The sequence below is a fragment of the Macaca nemestrina genome, chromosome 10 (assembly GCF_043159975.1).
Source record: "Macaca nemestrina isolate mMacNem1 chromosome 10, mMacNem.hap1, whole genome shotgun sequence".
Classification (NCBI taxonomy): Eukaryota; Metazoa; Chordata; class Mammalia; order Primates; family Cercopithecidae; genus Macaca; species Macaca nemestrina.
This window is the reverse complement of record NC_092134.1, coordinates 94,446,234-94,466,130: the sequence shown is the minus strand read 5'-3', so window position 1 is coordinate 94,466,130 and position 19,897 is coordinate 94,446,234. Positions and strand designations below refer to the sequence as shown.

General features: G+C 36.5%; 1 protein-coding gene across 17 annotated transcripts in view; it reads right to left on the bottom strand.

Moving 5' to 3' along the window:
- LOC105470146 (kinesin family member 21A) overlaps positions 1-19,897 on the bottom strand; it is a 159,155-nt gene that overhangs the window by 78,357 nt on the left and 60,901 nt on the right. For all 17 annotated transcript variants that reach the window (XM_024789242.2, XM_071071874.1, XM_071071875.1 and 14 more), the window contains exons 2-6: positions 4,026-4,248; positions 3,716-3,898; positions 1,889-2,038; positions 1,025-1,159; positions 340-507 (exon numbers count right to left, since the gene is read on the bottom strand). In XM_024789242.2, coding sequence (XP_024645010.2) covers positions 340-507; positions 1,025-1,159; positions 1,889-2,038; positions 3,716-3,898; positions 4,026-4,248 — 859 coding nt within the window. The remainder of the gene's footprint in view (positions 1-339; positions 508-1,024; positions 1,160-1,888; positions 2,039-3,715; positions 3,899-4,025; positions 4,249-19,897) is intronic.

Sequence of the window (19,897 nt, the reverse complement as noted above, 5' to 3'; positions counted from 1 at the left end):
TTAAAAAAAATAAAAGATAAAAATAAATAAATAAATTGATTTTGACAATATATTGTTAAATGTGGAAAGAATTTTTCAAATAATTTGTATATCTATAATTTTATGCACATATAAATTTTAGTACAACTAAATTTATACACATGAAGAAAATCTGTAATATAAAAAAGAGAAAAAAGTGTGAGGAGATCAGAGATTCAGTGCATTACTAATAACTGTTCTATAATTTTCATTTCTCAGTTCAGTGTCTGAAGGATTTCCATATGGATATTATAAATTACAAAAGACAAAAGGACAATAGAAAAGCTCTGATATATTCTCAGCACAAAGCCTTAATCTTACAAGTCCACAGTTGATAGAAATGCCTTCTTTTGCCCTCTCGCCTGTAGCTCCAGTACGCTTCAATCTTTCTGACCCTGCGAGATCAACAAAATGGAACTTTGCAGTCAGGGTTTCAAATTCATTCATCTGTGCTGATTCAGAAATAATTTTATTATCAGTTGCACTGTCCTGAAATTAAGAAAAATAATTGAAAATATTTTATTAATGTAACATTAAATATCCTCCTACTCTACCTTGAGCTCATCCCACGTACACATATAGGCACAACCAAATAAATAGGCATAAAGCCAAATAAATAATAAATTCAAAAAATGTCTGCTGGCAATTAGAAATTTAAAGGCAGAAAAAGCCTGGATGTTCAGAACTCAACTATTATCAACTGAGGCTTTGCTTATGCTAATGAAGGGAAAACTACAGCATATAATCCTCAAAAGCAAAGGGTCTCAGGTGATGACATCCAGCATATGGTCACAGCATCCTTTTTGGTTTTTCAGACATGTATACAATTTTTTATTTCAAAATCTGACATGGCTGACCAGCTTCAACTTAACTAGGATCAGAAGAGGAAATCAGAAAAAGGAATGACTAAATTAATTGAATTTGGCTTAAATATATTCTCACAGAATTCATGTGGTTTTAGGGAGATAAAAATTGAAAGTTTAAGAAATTAGAATTGATAACTCACAGCATCAATTTGGGGACACACTCTGGTTTGACACACATGAATGGTAAAAATGGCATGTGAACGAGAGCTCTGAACATTCATCTGGGTACTGGCAGTTGTCCGGGATAAAGCACCCAACTTCAAACACTGCATCATCTGAAAAAGCGGAAGAAACAAAGGACTTTACTTGAACCATAAACAGCATACTATACAATCCAAAGTCTGAGGTAATGGCTAAAACCCACCATGTAAAGGGATATAAAAGATGTGGAATTTCACATTATTAGTTTAGTTACAGGCACTTTTTGAGATGAATTTCTCAGTATAATAGTGTATTATTTTTTAAATAGAAGAAAACACTGAGATTCCATTGTTTGCCATTTGCTGACATTTGCAGCTTCCATTCCAAAACTGTTACAGTAGAACACTCTGGTACAAACTGAGCAATAACTTGAATTATTCAGGCTCTTCTCTATCTTCCGTTAAAATTATTTTTTGTAATTTTTCTCAACAATCTCCCACAATCTCCCTCTAGGAGCCATGATACAGTTCTACATAGGTTAAAGCAAAAAGTACAAAAGGATTGTGGTCTCATCCTTCACCATCAATTGTCTAACCCTCTTTCTCTAGCTGTGAATGAAAGCTATTCATAAATTTTCTCAGATTCTTTTGATGCTGTGACAACTATGCTGACTTTATCATAACCCTGATATTTTTATACTAATATTCTGATTTTTAAAATGTGAGGAAAGAAGACAAGATTTTAATTCCATGTCATGCTTCAGGATATAAATTTCATATCTTGATCTTAAGCAGACTATCAGCAAAGCTCACTATTTAAACAAAGCCAGCTATGCTCTGTTTTAACTACAATATAAATATTACCTCTGATTCTGTATTCACAGTACGTGTTGTAACGCCCACAGTATAAATTCCTCCAGTTGAATCTTCATGAATTCTTATATTTGATTTTTTATTTTTTGCATCAATATCACGAGTGGTATCAAATAAGTCAAGGACCTCTTCATTATAGAGCTATCAAAAAATATTAGAAATCTAATTTTAGCAGAAATCGTCTGGGTAGTTGTCATAACAACACATTGCATAATGTTTTCCTTCATACAGATTTTTAAAGTACTTCAAAATGACATATATTTTTTTCAAAATAACACATAAAAATGAATGAGGCTATTATTACAACAATTATAAGCAAATGCCAGATTTATTTACATAAGTGACTTAATCATGACAAATGGGTTGAGGACTAGCTAAAATGATCTAATAATCCTTTGCAAGAGATAATTAAATATTTACAAATACAAGCAAACCCTAGAAACACGTGCCAAATGTAGACAAATCTTAAGCTTCAGAATATTTAAAGAATTTTTACTACTTGAGCTAAAAACATATTTCCTATTGCCCTGAAACCTTTCTTAACGAGTTGAAAAATTAACACTTAGCATGTTTGCAAGGTCAGCAACAGTATTAGTGTTCCTGTATCAATAGAGGCTGAAAAAACCCAGATACCTCCTTAAAAGAGGATACACACACCTGTTTTTCTATCAATATGTTTTAAAGTTACAATGCCTAATACCATTTTGGAGGGTGAAAGGGAAGATGGAATAACACTGTTTCTTTTCTTTTTCTACCATCATTTATTTTCCTTGAGAACACACAGTTATATTCTCTGGTTTTTACTAAATAAGAATGTCCATTAAAACCAGCAGAAAAAAAAACTGATATTAATTTTTCTATTTTGTGCTACACAATGCTGAGTAAAATGTTTCATCAATGATGAAAATGATTAGCTCATGGATCAGGTAATTTAGACTAAATTCTCTTTGCACCAAGAACCCAGAATTATGCCACTGTCCACCAAAGTGCAATATTGGCTCAAATCCTAGATGTCCTCTTAGTGTTACTTTCCTTCTATCACACTAGACAGCCTAAATTAATCCAAAGCCACCACCACCTTTGGACATTATATCAAAACATCTGTCTACCTATGCAAGGATAATAATTTCTTCAGCCAGATAAGTGCTACAGTCTGAGACCTATTATTTCTCAAATACTTCCCCTACTTTTGGCCTTACTCATTAAGTTCCCACCACTTTGTAAGCCTGTCTAAATTACAACAGTAATTAACCTTTATCTATTGATAAAAATAAGTACTTACACCTGTAATCCCAGCACTCTGGGAGGCAGAGGCAGGTGAATTGCTTGAGGCCAGGAGTTCAAGACCAGCCTGGGCAACATGGCAAAACCCCATCTCTACTAAAATTACAAAAATCTGGTCGAGTGTGGTGGCGCATGCCTGTAGTCCCAGCTACTCAGGAGGCTGAGGCACAAGAATCGCTTGAACCCAGGAGGCAGAGGCTGCAGTAAGCCGAAATGGTGCCATTACACTCCAGCCTGGGTGACTGAATGAGACTCTATCTCCAAAAAAAAAAGGGGGGGGGTTCTTAAATAAACAATATTAATTGTTATTTTATTCTATGGACACTGGTCAAGTGTTTATAATCTTAAACTCAAACATCACTTCCTACAAGTAAGGAAAACATTTCTATTATCTAATGTTAATTTACTCAAACAACATTTATTGAGTACTATCTTCAAAGCACTGTACTAGAAGCCAACAGTATAAAATCATGAACACTTATGGTCTATAAAAACAAACTTTAAAAGAAATTAATGCCAAAATTGGATTATTACCTCTAAGAATTGGGCATTCACTTTAAAATCTGGAGGAGGAAGCCCATTTTTAATTGCTATGTGTTTTTTTTCTTCAATACTCTTAAAAAGATGTTTAACAGCTCGAGAAATAATACCCTGTTCTTCCTCAACAATGTTAACATCAAATCCTGTTCCCATTGTGTACGTTTTGCCAGCTCCAGTCTAAACAAAAGAACAGAGAAAGATTAGTGTTCAACCTTAACATAACCTTAAGAAACAAAAATGAAAGCGCAACTGAATTAACATTTCTGAAAAGTTTCAACTCCTATGAAAATAATATGGCACTTACTTGTCCATAAGCAAAAACTGTAGCATTGTATCCTTCGAAGCAACCTTCAATTAGTTTTTCTATACATTGAATGTAGATCTGCTCTTGCTGGGAGTCAATGTCAAATACATAGTCAAAAGTAAAAGCCTTGTCTTTCCCTAGGAAGACCTGAGGCTCTCCCGGTGTGACAGATGTACAAATATGGCATCCTTCAATCTTCTCTTTGGCAAGCTGTGGTCTTATTCTGTGAGAAATAATCAGAAAAGAAAAAAATAAAATAAATGCCAAAAAAAAACCTCTCAAAAAATAGGACCTAAAAATTCTTGGCCAAATCTTTTTTAAAACTCTAATGTAATTACCTAATGCTTATTCAGTTGAAAAGTTTAAATAAATTGAATTATAATGAATCAATTTCAGTATATGAGATGACTTTCTTAATTTCAATGAGATACTTAACAATCCCCCAAAATCATGAACAAGAGTAAAATCCATCTTAAAGTTACTTATCCAAGAGGATACTTTTCCTCTGCTCTGTAAGAGGTAGATACTCAATCCAATAAATTCTGCTACCAAAGTGCTATTTGCTATTATTATTGTTTTAGATTTTTTTTTCTCTTTATTTCCAGTGGTAATAGTATGGAAAAATAAAAAAGCAAGGACATTTATTTATCTTAATGTCTTGATGCCCTTGACTCGTCTTTTTTGCTAACTCTTCACCAGTGGTTTCTGAACCTATTTGACCATTATGTTCTGTCACAGTAACATGTTTAAGCATATTCCCACAACATATATATATTCATTTATAAATAATATTCATGTTCTACCATATTGATTTGTCATATACTGAAATACTGTCATCTCTCAGTTTCCATGAAAGATTGGCTTCACAACTCCCCATGGATAACAAAATCCACAGATGTTCAAGTCCCTGACATAAAATGATGCAGTATTTGCATATAACTTACACACTTACTCTTCTGTATACTTTAAATCATCTCCAGATCACTTATAATACTTATACAATGTTAAGCTATATAAATAGTTGTTATACTGCATTATTTTAGAGAATAATAAGAAAAGAAAGTCTGTACATGTCCAGTACACAGGTAACAATCCATTATTTTTTCTGAATATTTTCAATCCACAGTCAGTTGAATCTATAATTGTGGAACCCCTGAATATGGAGAGTCGATTGTATATACAAAAGCAGAATTTTAAAAAGAAATAAATTAGAAATAAATATAAATGAAAGTTCTAATATCTTCTCTCCAAAACAGTGAATTATTATGAGTTGCCTTTCCTCCACTTGGAGGATCACTGCACTACACCCACACCACATCCTTGCGCATCCACTTGAATCCAATACCTTCCTGTCTGTCTTCTCTCTCAAATTTCAAAACCTATTTTCAAAGAAGAAAAGTAAATATGAAGATATGTTCATAACAGAATAAACCAAAATCTAATCCTATTCTGTAGGCTCTATAAACAGGACAGAATATTCTGGAATATATACCACTCACTTACTGTACCTAAGTTTTTAAAGAGATTCCCTACTTGCCATGGTTAAAGAGAAGCAGTTTAAGGAAGAAAGGCAAGACAAACACAGATTAAAAATATAAAATGAGGCCAGGTACGGTGACACGCCTATAATCCCAGGACTTTGGGAGGCCGATTGCTTGAGATGCAGGAGTTCCAGACCAGCCTGGCCGACACGGTGAAACCCGGTCTCTGCTAAAAATACAAAAATTAGCCCAACGTGGTGGTGCAGCTGGTAATCCCAGCTACTCGAGAGGCTGAGGCAGAAGAATCGCTTGAACCCAGGAGGCAAAGGTTGCAGTGAGCCACCAAGATGGCACCACTGCACTCCAGCCTGGGCGACTGAGTGAGAATCCATCTCCAAAAAAAAAAAAAAAAAAAAAGAAAAATATAAAATGATCAAGGAACAGATTTTAAAGGAATCTGGTCTCATAGCCTTATTTTCTGAAATTTAAAAAAAAAAAAAACCTCAGGTCAATAGAGGTAAAATACAGGTAAAACAAGTTCATCTATTTATTAGAGATAAAGCCAAACCCAAGTCCAGATCCCCTAAGTCTAACTCTTTACAGTTAATAGACAGAAAGGATTGAATTTCTGCAAACCTGGTTTTCTAAAATAGAATTTTGTATGCCTCAAAAATATCTTATGTAAATAATATGTTAAGTAAAGAATATGCAACTATTTTTTCTCCTCTATGATACTGGTATTTTTCTTTAATAAACTCTTCAGCTTTGTTTGTTAGCTGTAATGGAATGTACTAATCAATGTGGAGCTGTCCAGGTAAAGAGGCAAGAGCAATGGAGTGGCCAGTAGCAGACCCGAGTTTTACTACTTGTCACTCCATAGGTATCATGTGGTCTTCTCTCAGAGCACCAGTTTCCTCAACTGTGGAGGAAAACCATAATTTCCAAGATTCCTTTTAGATTCAATAATACTTAACTGTAGATACTGTATTTTAGAAAAGGGAAAGATGGAAATAATATTTGTGTACTGTAATACACATTAAATATTATTATAGAAAATAAAACAAAGAATTTCTTGTAATTTCTTGTAGCTATGCACATTGACTATAAAAACCACCCATGGTAGTAGCAGCTTTGGCTTTCTGGTTCCACACAACCTAGATGAGTGGTGCTCTCTAAATTAATAATTTTTGGTTTCCAAACTCCTCTTCTCCTACCACACTATATTTAGTCATGTGGAGGAAAACACAGCAAAAACCCCAAGCCTCTTTAGGAAAAATCACCGTCTTGATTGTTGCCACGCCAGAAATAGGAGAGTCAGAAACAACCTCAATTCCATGTGAATTCCTCCCTCTTCCCTATTCCACCTATCTAAGAGCTATTCTCTCTGAAATACATCAGCCCACCAAGTTATTTCCTCCCCCATCAACACCACCCTAACGAAGGCCATCATTATCTCTTACTTAGAATATTGCAAAAGTCTTCTAACCAGTCTTCCTGTGTCAACTCTTGCCCTCACCAACCTGTTCCACACACTGTAATATGAGTAATTTGTAAAACAGGAAGTTGGTCAGCTCACTACCCTGCACAAAACCCTTCAGTACATCTCTAAATCCCTCTGCTTTGCCATGCCACATCTTTGCATTAAAGGATTTTCACTGGTAGCCATGGTGATGGTTTATTTTAAGCAGCTTCACTACCACCTATGCTCTCTCTTATTTCTATGCCTCCAACTACATTATTCCCTTTTCCTAGACACTCTTTCCACCCTTTCAATTCCCAACTCCTTTACCTGCCTGAACATTTTTCTTTTGATATCTCTTGTTTTGAGAGCTCACACAAACTCTGCATTTCAACATAAAGTCCTGTCTGCTCTCAGGCTGTTCTCTCTCCTGAAAGCTACCTCATTAACTCCAGGTCTCTGCTTTTTCTACCAGCTTTACGGTTGCTATAGTACTCTGTGAAACTTAACAAATCCCACGTAATAAAAAAGACAAAAATAATAAACCCAGCTCTCTAATGAAAACGAGTACTGGGCTACTACTTAATATCAGTGTGCCATTAATTTTAGGTAAATGATTAAAACCATAAGCTAACTTATTTGGCTATTAAGATACTTTAAATTTCAGTTCAACATAACAAAGAAAAACAAGGTGCCATTTTAATTGCAGATATGATAGCCAATTTTAGAATCTAATGTCACTCAGAATGTCTTTAACTTATTCTCGGCCGGGCGCGGTGGCTCAAGCCTGTAATCCCAGCACTTTGGGAGGCCGAGGCGGGCGGATCACAAGGTCAGGAGATCGAGACCACAGTGAAACCCCGTCTCTACTAAAAATACAAAAAAAAAAAAAAATTAGCCGGGCGCGGTGGCGGGCGCCTGTAGTCCTAGCTACTCAGGAGGCTGAGGCAGGAGAATGGCGTGAACCCAGGAGGCGGAGCTTGCAGTGAGCCGAGATCGCGCCACTGCACTCCAGCCTGGGCAACAGCGTGAGACTCCGTCTCAAAAAAAAATAAAATAAAATAAAATAAAAAAAATAACTTATTCTCTTAATCTCTACTCATCCGGTTATTATTCTCGCTAATGGCAAGGAGGATTCTGTTTGAAACACGGATGATGCCCAATTTCATCCATTTGCATGGGTAGAGGAGAGAGAGTGGCTTTAAAAGCCAACAAGATGGGTGGAAACTTTTCCACTGGATCCAAGCAATGGCAATTTTCCAACAGGTCTGAGAAAGTCATACCTAGGAGGGGATGGTGTCCCACACATGCAGATTAATTGGAAGCTAACTATACTTCAAAGACTAAGGACAGGTTCACCTTTTTAATTCCTCTTCAAAAATTAATATTTTAAAATCTCCAAATCCCTAAATTAGTACTCAAGTCAATAATTCTCACAGGAACACCCAACCCAAGTCAATTCACCTGCTTTGTAATTGATGGGTTTGAAAACTAGCTACAAACCTCAATTTCAAAACAATTACTTGATGTTCTATATAGACAAAATATACCTATCCTTCTGTAAAAGAGAAAATTGGAAACATAACATTTACAACTTTGGATATTTTGAAATATCTTCTTTCTCAGTATTTTTATGTAAAAAATAAGATCATTAAACACATACATCTAATCCCAACACTAGGAAATAATCAGCATTAATGTTTGGATTAACTAATGTTAATCAAACTGACTAACACTAAGAAATAATAAAGCCAAGTAGATTTTTAAAAATGTATTATTCTACAACTAGATGTATTTAAAACTGCTTCTTAAAGAAAAACAATTATGGATTAAAATTGAATTCTTATTTCTCCATTAGCAAATGATTCTTTGAAGACAGAGAATATATCTTATTCATTCCTAAAGCAAAGTAATCCACAAATATTTACTGACTTACCCCTACAAACTACATTAGGTAAGAAAAGAGTATTTTAATGCAAGATATATGATAATTACAATAATATAATATCACTTTTATTCTGTCACTAGAAACTTGTTCTTGAACAAGCATTTAACCATGCTACATGTCCATTTTCTAATCTATAAGGAGCCTGGCTTTACTAATTCCAAGTTTAAATTGTATTTTAATTAATCCTTCAAGAAAAGCAAATCAAAGTTTCTCTATGCTGGGTTTTAAAGGTTGAAATAAACTACTTTTTTCCCCCGCCATACACTATCCATCAGTACTTCTTACTGTTTGCTCCTTATTGTATAACAAATATTGCTGTGGACACAGGGCAAGGGACTACTTCATTTATGAAAACATTATCATGGGCTCATTGCTGTGGAAGGAACTAGTGAAAATTAGGGGAGATTCTGAGACAAAATAGAGGAAATGTCTTAAAAGTGGGCTCTGCCTTCTCTTCTTTGCCTTTTTAATAACTGAAACTGGTTTTAGTGATTGAATATATTTAAATAAGCCAAGAGGACATGTTTTGACATGTCCTAAATAAAACAAACATGTTAAAATAAAGTATTTTGGGGGAAAGGCTTAACCTTTTCAACTTGAGTTTTAGTCATGAAACTTAGCAAAACTGAGTTTATACATTAGTTCTGTCACATACTGCTATTAAGAGGCAATTCACCACAACCTTAGAGTTCCTGCACATTCTTGCTGGGTATGCCAAGAATGCAAGACACAGACTGCTCTCTTCATGGATCATTTCTCAAGGTTGTGTTGGAAACAAGCAAACGTTAAGGATAAGGTAATGTCTTCACAACAGACCTGGCTTGCTTCTGCTTACTATAAAAGTGGTTAATCCAGGCCGGGCGCGGTGGCTCACGCCTGTAATCCCAGCACTTTGGGAGGCCGAGGCGGGCGGATCACAAGGTCAGGAGATCGAGACCACGGTGAAACCCCGTCTCTACTAAAAATACAAAAAAAAAAAAAAAAATTAGCCGGGCGCGGTTGTGGGCGCCTGTAGTCCCAGCTACTCGGGAGGCTGAGGCAGGAGAATGGCGTGAACCCGGGAGGCGGAGCTTGCAGTGAGCCGAGATCGCGCCACTGCACTCCAGCCTGGGCGACAGAGCGAGACTCCGTCTCAAAAAAAAAAAAAACAAAACAAAAAAAAGTGGTTAATCCATAAGCTCAATGTTTCTCAATGCCCACCTGCTTGCACAGCACCCATATAATAGGTGTATCAGCGCTGCCCCCAATGGATTGAGAGGGAATGGAGAACCAGGTCAAATCAACATGAAGCTCACATTACTTATTATACCACAAGTAATAAAAGTCCTTAGTCTCCAATAGGGAGTTTTGTGTCTTCTGCCACTATTTATGATACAGTAATGGGTTAGCTTGCTAGCTTGTAAACAGAGTGAAAACTCAGTTCCTTCACAGGTCTTAATACATACTTGCTGTGACCTTTGGCAGGTCACTTTCTCAGCCTTGATTTCCTTGTCTATAAAATATCTATTAAATATTATAATATTATTGCCATATCCACATGATAGCATCTTGAACAAATGAGCTAATATGTGACAATGAGAGCCTACGTAGCTATAAAGTGTTGTTACAATACCACCTGCAAATTCTCTAAGTCATTTCCCTCATGAGGCACCCTAACATCTCGGCTTGGGCCTTCCAATGTGTTAAAAAATGCATGATTTACTCTTTGGCTCCCCAAACTATTGCTATATTTTTAAAATTACCCTTTGGATACCTTCAGTCCCAAAGAAAATTAAATATAGAACTCCTACGTCATCAATAGAAGTGTAATGCAACAACGAACTTTCCTGCATACATGTATGCATATATATACAGATATACATAAATATATTGTTATGCAAAGATAATAAAGCTGGATGTCTTTACATCTCCACTCATAAAAAGTCATAATCCCAAAATCAGCCTTTTCATAGTAATAAATAGTCAAGTCTCAATCATCCTTCTACTTTTATCAGTATAGGGTACAACAGGAGCCAAAATAAGAATTTTTATTATTTAATATTATTATCATTTTTTCTATAGACATATAACCAGTAAGGAAATTTCATTCAAAAAAAGGAATATAACTAAGGTCCTAAGTAACAAGTCTGTTTAAAGCTGGGGATTAAATTGTTATGGTACAATTTGTCCTTATACTGAATTAAATTGAATTAAATGCTAGTGACCAGAATGTTGACAGATGAGCTACTGAAGGAATGCTGACCTAAGGAAAATAAATAAGTCTATCTTATTATAGTTTATAACTTATGTGTGCCGGAACCCATACTTTTTTTTTTTTTTTTTTTTTTTTTTTTTTTTTTTTTTTTTGAGACGGAGTCTCGCTCTGTCGCCGAGACTGGAGTGCAGTGGCCAGATCTCGGCTCACTGCAAGCTCCGCCTCCCGGGTTTACGCCATTCTCCTGCCTCAGCCTCCCGAGTAGCTGGGACTACAGACGCTCGCCACCTCGCCCGGCTATTTTTTTGTATTTTTTACTAGAGACGGGGTTTCACCGGGTTAGCCAGGATGGTCTTGATCGTACTTTTTTTTTTTTCAAAATTATAAGACTAGCACCAACATCACTGAATAATCTGAGTCCAATGATGCAAATGATCAATCTTAAATTTTTAAATGCATGCGGTTTTTGTAGTACTTTTCAGACTCTCTCTTACATTCCCACCCCTTCTATTCCTCTGTTCCCCATTTTATTAAAAACATCACAAGGGATAAGCCTTTCTTTTGCTCATTTATTGGTCAAGTTATTTCTCCCTACAAATAGAAGAGGAATAACAAAAAACATGTCCTCCTTTTTGCCACTAGCCATTGCTGATTTGTTGTCCTATTAGAAAGTACTATTGTCCTTAATCAATGGTTTCATACATGTGACGAATTTTTCCATTACCTAAATGTCTTTGTAAACTGTCTCTCCTCTTTGGCTTGAGTTATTCTGATCTCATCCCCACAAGATTGTGGTAGTTCTCCAATTTATTCAATAATCTGACCTGATTCCCACTTTGTGTAGTTCTTTTACTTACACCTATCTTTTACTACACCTATCCGCAACTAGCCCACTTGGCACCTTGGTAACACCTTTGTTCTTCCTATAGAACACCAATAAATCTGTCCTCCGTACAGGTCTTTTCCCTTTCTTTATCTCATTTGTTGGTGTTTTGGATGATCATTATGTTGGATGCTACTTACTGGTGTTCAATTTCATTTCTTGATGTTAATTATATCTTACTAAATTCCTTCCTTCCATTTCCCCAAAATCAGGACAGCTATCATTTTGTCATCACAACTGAGCCCCTGGGGTTTCTGGTCCCTTTTAAAATCCTCCTCTAGTTCATTCCAGTTAGTAGATACCACAATAAGAAAGCATCTGCCCTACTTTAACTCTCCACCTTCTGTTCTAGAAATGAGTTTCTGACACACCATAAGAACTTGTTAGGCCATTTGTGGACTTGCTGAACTGTTTCCTAAGAGATCAGGCACTGCATAAATAATAAATAACTCAAGTCCATAAAAAGAAATTCCTCTCCCTCAAATGGATCTTTAATTACAATGATGGGTGATGAGAAGAAAGGTATTTCTTCAAGACATTCAAGAAAGAAACACACCTCAGTAACTCCATTAGAGAGATTATTAATTGAGTGAAAAGCCTAAAGGCAATAAAGCACAGTAATGTGTTCCAGGGACTAGGGAGTACACACTGTTATGAATGAAAAAGATGACGAAAAGAACCTGTTTTTAATCCATTTAATGATGAACAGCTGTTGAAAGCAATCCAGAAATCTTATCCTAATCTATATAATTAGCTCTGTATTCTACCGTGTCATCTCTGTGTGGTCCACTGGACTCATAAACTTTATGAAGTTTATTCTTAATAAACGGATATTCATAAACATATACATTATCAATTAAAATCCCTAATATACAGTGTACATAGCTAATGCTTCTGGCTGCAATTCTAGACTATACTACTCAGTCTCTGGTTTACAACACCCCTTGGAAAAATAAAGATTTATTTCTCTCAAGGACAGTTCTGTAGTGGCGAACCAGAAAAATAAACCAGGAAAAATAGGATGATGAGCTATTGTGCCATCTTCCTCTGACTTCCACTCTAGTATCTCCTACCTTTTATCCCACAGTTCATCTAAGGACACAGAGCACTGATAAAAGTTCTCTCAATTGAGGAAACCAGTATCATTCACAGGGTGGTAACACTGTGCCACTCTCTCTGTTGAATAGCAGATGTTCAAAGAACTACATTGAAATAATGCACATAGGCTGACAAAATAAAGAAAAAAAAGTCAAATTCTGGATTTTTATAAAAGTCCAATCCTATGCATAACTGTAATTAATTCTTCTGGAAACTCCAGAGTTTTCTTTAGCCTTTCTCCCGGAAATAGAAAGCCTCTACCCCCACAAAACTGAGGGAGTGAGGGAAGGGAGTACTTTAAATGACAATAGGACCCACCTACTTTCCAAAGTGCTCATGAAATTTCTGTTGATGCTGGTGGCTGTATGTGGTGGCCTATTGATAACCCAAGGCCCACAGAAAATTTCATTTGGTCAACAGTGCCCTGTGGAGCACCTACTAAATGTCAAACAGTGTGTAAGGCAAAAAATGTTTTAAATAAAAACAAAAACTTGAGGAGTGCAACCATGGTCAAGGGTAGGGGAACTATAAGAAAATTAAACATATGGTCAATGAAATATTGTATACAAAGGATAAATGGAATAAAGATCAGCCAGAGGGTAATGGGGGAGGAACAGGAAAAACTGCATACAGGAAACTATATTTGACCTGGGTTTTGGAGGGTGATTAAAATTTTCGAGACTGAGAAGGGAGAAAAAGTCAGTTCAGGGAAAACAAGTCAAAACTTCTTGAAGTGCATTTGTTCCCTGGTTATGACAGTCCTTAGGGGCAGAAGCACTAGTATAAAAGTTGTTAAAATTGGCCAGGTGTGGTGACTCATACCTGTAATCCCAGAACTTTGGGAGGCCAAGGCAGACGGATCACAAGGTCAGGAGTTCGTGACCAGTCTGGCCAATATGGTGAAACCTCATCTCTACTAAAAATACAAAAATTAGCCGGGCATAGTGGCGGGCACCTGTAGTCCCAGCTACTCGGGACAATCGCTTGAGAATTGCTTGAACCCAGGAGGCAGAGGTTGCAGTGAGCCGAGATCGTGCCACTGCACTCCAGCCTGAGCAACAGAGCGAGACTGTCTCAAAAAAAAAAAAAAAAAAAAAACCTTGTTAGAATTTAGGGAAGTTTTGTGAATATTATGACACCATCTAATTAGGCATACCAGCTAACACATTATCCTCTAAAATGAACACTCACTTTGGTCTCCACATGATGAAAGATGCTACCAAAAGGCTCACAAAAGGTATATTACAGATCTCTGCCAAACGTTCCTTAGTTTTTTCCTTCTGATTGATCCTTCACCCATCTTCAACTTAGCCTGTATCCTGGGAGACTGACATTCATGGGCGTCAGCCAGGGGCTCCCTTGCCCTCAGGCTTCCAATGAAGCACAGCAATGGGAGGTATCAGTAGGACATTAAGGGGAGGAGAGGAATGAGGTCAGAATATTTACTGTCCTGATTCCTTCCCTGCCAGGTCCCATCAGTGGGCTCTGTCCCTCTCCCAAAGGCCACAGCTCCTATTAGGCAGCCACTTCTTATACCATAGCCAGTGGTATAGCAGTCCACCTTCTGTTACTAACACCAGAGCACTGCCTCATCTCTTGTCGCTTCCCCTGAGGCTGCCTGTTCTCCTCCAAACTCTCCTAAATTATCTTGTTTCGATATATCATCTGTTTCCTGTCGAGATCCTGACCAGATCAGTGTTAGTCTCAGGAAATGGTAACAACACTTTTTTTTTTTTTTTAAGAGACGGAGTCTCGCTCTGTTGCCCAGGCTGGAGTGCAGTGGTGCTGTCTCCGCGCACGGTAACCTCGTCTCCCAGGTTCAGGCAATTCTCCTGCCTCAGCCTCCCGGGTAGCTGGGACTACAGGCACACGCCACCATGCCCGGCTAATTTTTTGTATTTTAGTAGAGACAGGTTTCACTGTGTTGCCCAGGCTGGTATCGAACTCCTGTGCTCAGGCAATCCGCCTGCCTCGGCCTCCCAAAATACTCAGATTACAGGTGTGAGCCACCGCCCCTGGCCTAACAATGCTTTTTTAAAGCACTACCACTGTGTCATCATTCCTTCCACTCCCATTCCTGAAGTCAATATTGACCTAGAATATAGGTCCCTACAATTCTCCAGCCTTTCACAAACAAGTCATTGACCCAGTCTCTTTCCTGGATACAGCTAGAGTTTTCAATAGATTTTATTGTTAAATATGTAATAAACGATAATATGAAGTTTATAAAATATCATCTTTGTTGGTCAACTGAATTACTTTTATAAATTCTTATAATCAAAAAGACTTAATTAACACTTCAGTTTCATTTTTAAAACTTAAGGAAACCGAGTGTGGTGTCTCGAGCCTATAGTGCCAGTTACTCAGGAGGCTGAGAGGAGAGGACCACTTGAGTCCAGAAGTTTGAAGCTAGCTTGGGCAACATATTGAGATTCCATCTTGTATTAAAAAAAAAGAAAGAAAAGAAAGAAAGAAAGAAACTTGAAGGAAGGGCAGGAGAAAATTCAAGAAAGGAAGAGCAAAAGGGAAAATGTAATATCAGAATAAAAGTAATAACTAGATGGTATTTCAATTCTCATTCTCAGATTAGTAAGTTTCTAATACCTTCTATTTTTTTCTTATTACATTCCTATACCAATTATATAAAGGATATTCAAAACTCTCCTGTAAAGTTCTTTCTAAATGAAACTACATATGTTCTTTGGGGAAAGAGAAGGGTCTCATTCTACTCTTCATAATAGTATATGTTTTATTAAAACTATTTTATTATGGGGAAAGCTAGCATTATGACTCTATAATGATAGTAATACATCCTTGATCCCAGATGTATATTATTTGTGTTTACAATCACTCTGGGAAGGAAAAAAAAGACTTATTATTTCATCTTGCTTCCTAGAAATAAAAATAACATTTTAAAAATATGGATGATATTGTGCAGATTAAGAATCTGGTCCTAAAGTGACGAACATAAGTTATTGATACCAATTTTTACCATCAAGGAAAAAAAAACCCCTACCACAAACATTAAAATAAGCCATAATTCTGTCATCTCCCAATAACCACAAGTGACAGCTCAAAGCCAAGACATTAGACTATAAGGAACACTTTATTTTTGTAAGGAAAATGTGGTAGGCAGAATTTGAAGATGATCCCCAATGATCCACACCCACATACAATTCCCGCCCCATAAGTGTGGTGGAACCTGCAATTATGAAGACATACCACTTCCAATTTAGTTACTAACCAGTTAGAGTTAATTAAAGGGAAATCATCCTGGGTGGGCCTGATCTAATTAGGCAAGTGAGTCTTTTAAAGAAGGTGAAGCATTAGACACATTTCTGCTGGACCGCAAGAAGAAAGCAAATAGTTATGTTGTGAACTACTTACAGAGAAGACTACGTTTAAGAGCTGAGTACAATCCCCAGACAATAGCAAGCAAGAAAATGGGGACCTCAGTCATATAAGCACAAGAAACTGAATTCCACCCAGAGCAGCAACCATCTTTTAAAATTATGTATTTGGAGATTGTTTCAATTAATAGATGTCTGGCCTTGTCAACCAACTTTGTGAAAAATTACCTTTCTTTGATTTTCAGTTTCTCTGCCAAAAGTTACCTCAAGTTGTGGGGTCAGGAGGTGAGAGACAGAGAATCAATCTGTATTTCATCATTCTCTTAAAGCACAGAAGATTCAGCTCTTATATATTTGTAAGATTTTATATTAAGAAAAGATAATTTGGTGTTCAAAAAAGATGGCTGAAAACCATTGCCATAGAGAAAATTCCTGCATATGGTAAGATGAAATAAGATGATCCTAAGGTTCTCTTAAGCATCAACTCTAAAATTATGAAAATTTTATATTGTGATGATTCTAACAACAATTACAGATAATCTGGTTGCCAATAAAATAAAAACATGAGTCATGTTTGAAAGGGCAATGTTGCGTATGTGTCAAATTTATCGGGTCCACATGAATTTAATTAGAAAAAAAAAAATCCACTCCAATGGGGCATTTTCAATAGATTCAGCAGACTCAGATTTTTTAAACTATTTTATAGTGTATTTGAATTTGCTATATGAAACAACTCTGATATCTTACTGTCGTGCTTACTAAGGCAAACTGAAGAGTCTCCACAAGACTCAGGATACAAACAGATTTTTTTGTATTTAAAATCCAAATGAACAATTAACAAATCTCCCTCCCAAATAATCAATTAACAAGCCATATTTTTCTAAATGCACACACACATACACATAAACAGCATGTGGAGTGAACATACCTGTCAATGAAATTACCTTTTTAATAAACTTGCATACATTTGCTTCATTTTTTTTTTTTTTTTTTTTTTTACAGATTGTTTGCCTTTTAGAAAGCTAGCTGAATGTCATCCATGGAGCATTACATTACTGCATGAAGTATCAAAAATGGAGAATACAAACAGCATTTCTCATATAATTCTGGCCAGTTTAATTTGGTCTATTACTTTTAGGACAAAATCAGAGGGAAGTGAAAAAATTCATAGCAAGTGGGCAAGAGCAGGTATCTAGGAAAGATGGCTCACTTTTCTAGACATTTTAATGCATGAATGTACTAGAGAAACATTAGAGGACAAAGTATCTTTGACAAACATGCAAAATGCACTTAATCCTCTTCTTGAATTGAAGGTCAACGGAAATAGATAAATATGATCCATTAGCATGAATACTAATAGAGTTAGGAACTACATTTGTACATTCTGAGAGAACAATTTGAGTATTAGGAATTGAATAAAAATATCATTAGAGATTTTTGAACCATAATGAGTTGTCTGAGCCACTAGCTTTCCCCTTCCGGCAAAGGCCTAATGTCTGTAAGTACATTATAAAGGTTCCTGCTATATCAACAAAATGATGTCCTAAGTGACAGATATTTGAAACTATAAAAATTTTTTCCAGAAAATAGGAAGAAATCCTCCTAGTGTCAATTCAATTTAACAAATAATTTATTGTGCCCCTATATGTAAGTTAACCATGTTAGCCATTGCAGGAGAAATAAAGAATAAACCTTAAGCTCCTGACAACTGGGAATTTATAATATAATAATAATAAATGAGGCAAATACAAAAATAACTGTATGAGCCAGGCTTGGTGGGTCACACCTATAGTCCCAGCTACTGTGGAGACTGAAGTGAGAGGATCGCTTGAGCTCAGGAGTTCAAGTCTGCAGTGAGCTAGAATGGTGCCACTGCACTCCAGCCTGGGTGACAGAATGAGACATCTCAAAAAAATAAAAAATAAATAACTGCAATTAAAAATGTATGCTATTAAAACACCATGAAGAGGCTTAGAGCAGTACTTTTCAAACTTTAATGTATACATGAATTACTGTAAATAGTTTTAAAAATATAGATTTTGATATTAAGGGTCTAAGTGGTCTAGGAGCTGAGATTCTGCATTTCTAATACATTTCAGGTGATGATGCTGATGTTGAATTCTGAGTTTCAAAGCCTTAAGGTAAAACAGATGGAAGACATCAGCCCAAGTAAGAAGAGGGAAGAAAAGTATAGTCATGACAAGAAGAGATAACATGTTATTTCAGAGGACTCTTGAATAGGTGGGATTTTTGAGGAAAAGGAAATCAAATATAAAATAAATCAATAAATCAACAAAAGAAACATGATTTGCTTTTTTTTTTTTCCTTAACTCATGGAGTTTTTTCAATTAAGGTAAATCATAATAATGATTATTAAGTCTACTGTTTTAAAAGAGCTATCTTAACATTATCTGTACAGATAGAATAGAATTTTATTTGCATGCCATTCCTAATAACTTAGGTGGTTTCTAGCTTTTGCAAAATCAAATATCTTCACACAACTACAATTTTTAAATCAGTGGTTCACAGCATGAGCTCAGACAAGAAAGCTCAACAGAAGCTGAAACTTGTAGACCCAATTCTGGATTATATCCCTGATTCTGGATCATGTCTCCCACTCCCCCATCCTTGGACAAGGCTGCTCCAAATGTTGGCAGCCACATCCATGAAGAAGGGAGGCAGGATGTAGAAAAAGGAACATAGGGCTTTTTTTCCCCCTTAAGCAGCAAAGAACTCTTAACCTCTACATTTTTTCTATTGCCGTGAAACAACTTACTATAAACTTGGAACCTTAGATAATACACATTTTACTATCTCACAGTGTCTGTAAGTCAGAAGTCCAGGCATGGCACAGCAATGACTTCCAGTCAAAGTCTTACCAGACTAAAATCAATGCAAGAGCTGGGTGGCATTCTCAGTTGGAATTCAGCATCCTCACCCAAGCTCATTCAAGTTGTTGGAAGAATTCAGTTCCGTGCAGTTCTGGACTGAGGCCCTTTTATCTTGCTGGCAAAGGGCTAGCTCTCAGCTCCTAAATGCCGCTCTCATGGCCTAGCCATGTGACGCTCTCATAGTGTGTCAGCTCACTACTTGAAAACTACCAGGAGAATCTCTTGCTCCAGTCTGCTAAAATCTGGTCTCATATAATGTAATCATAGCAGTGATATCCCATCATCTTTGCTGTTTTCTATGAGTTCGAAGTAATTCACAGGTACTATTTAACTCAAGCAAAGTAAGTAACCAGGAGGCAGGGATCATGGGGTGTCAGTCACCTTGGGGTCTGTCCGCCATAATCAAGACAGTTCTTTCTCAGAAACTGTGACATTTGATTGGAGACTGGTAGAATGAAGAATCAGTTATGTGAAGGCAGTGGGCTGAGGAAGCAACCACTGAGAACAGAAGGGCAGAGAAAATAAGGAAGGAGGTATCCCTTAAAATGCCTGCCGCCAGTACCCATAT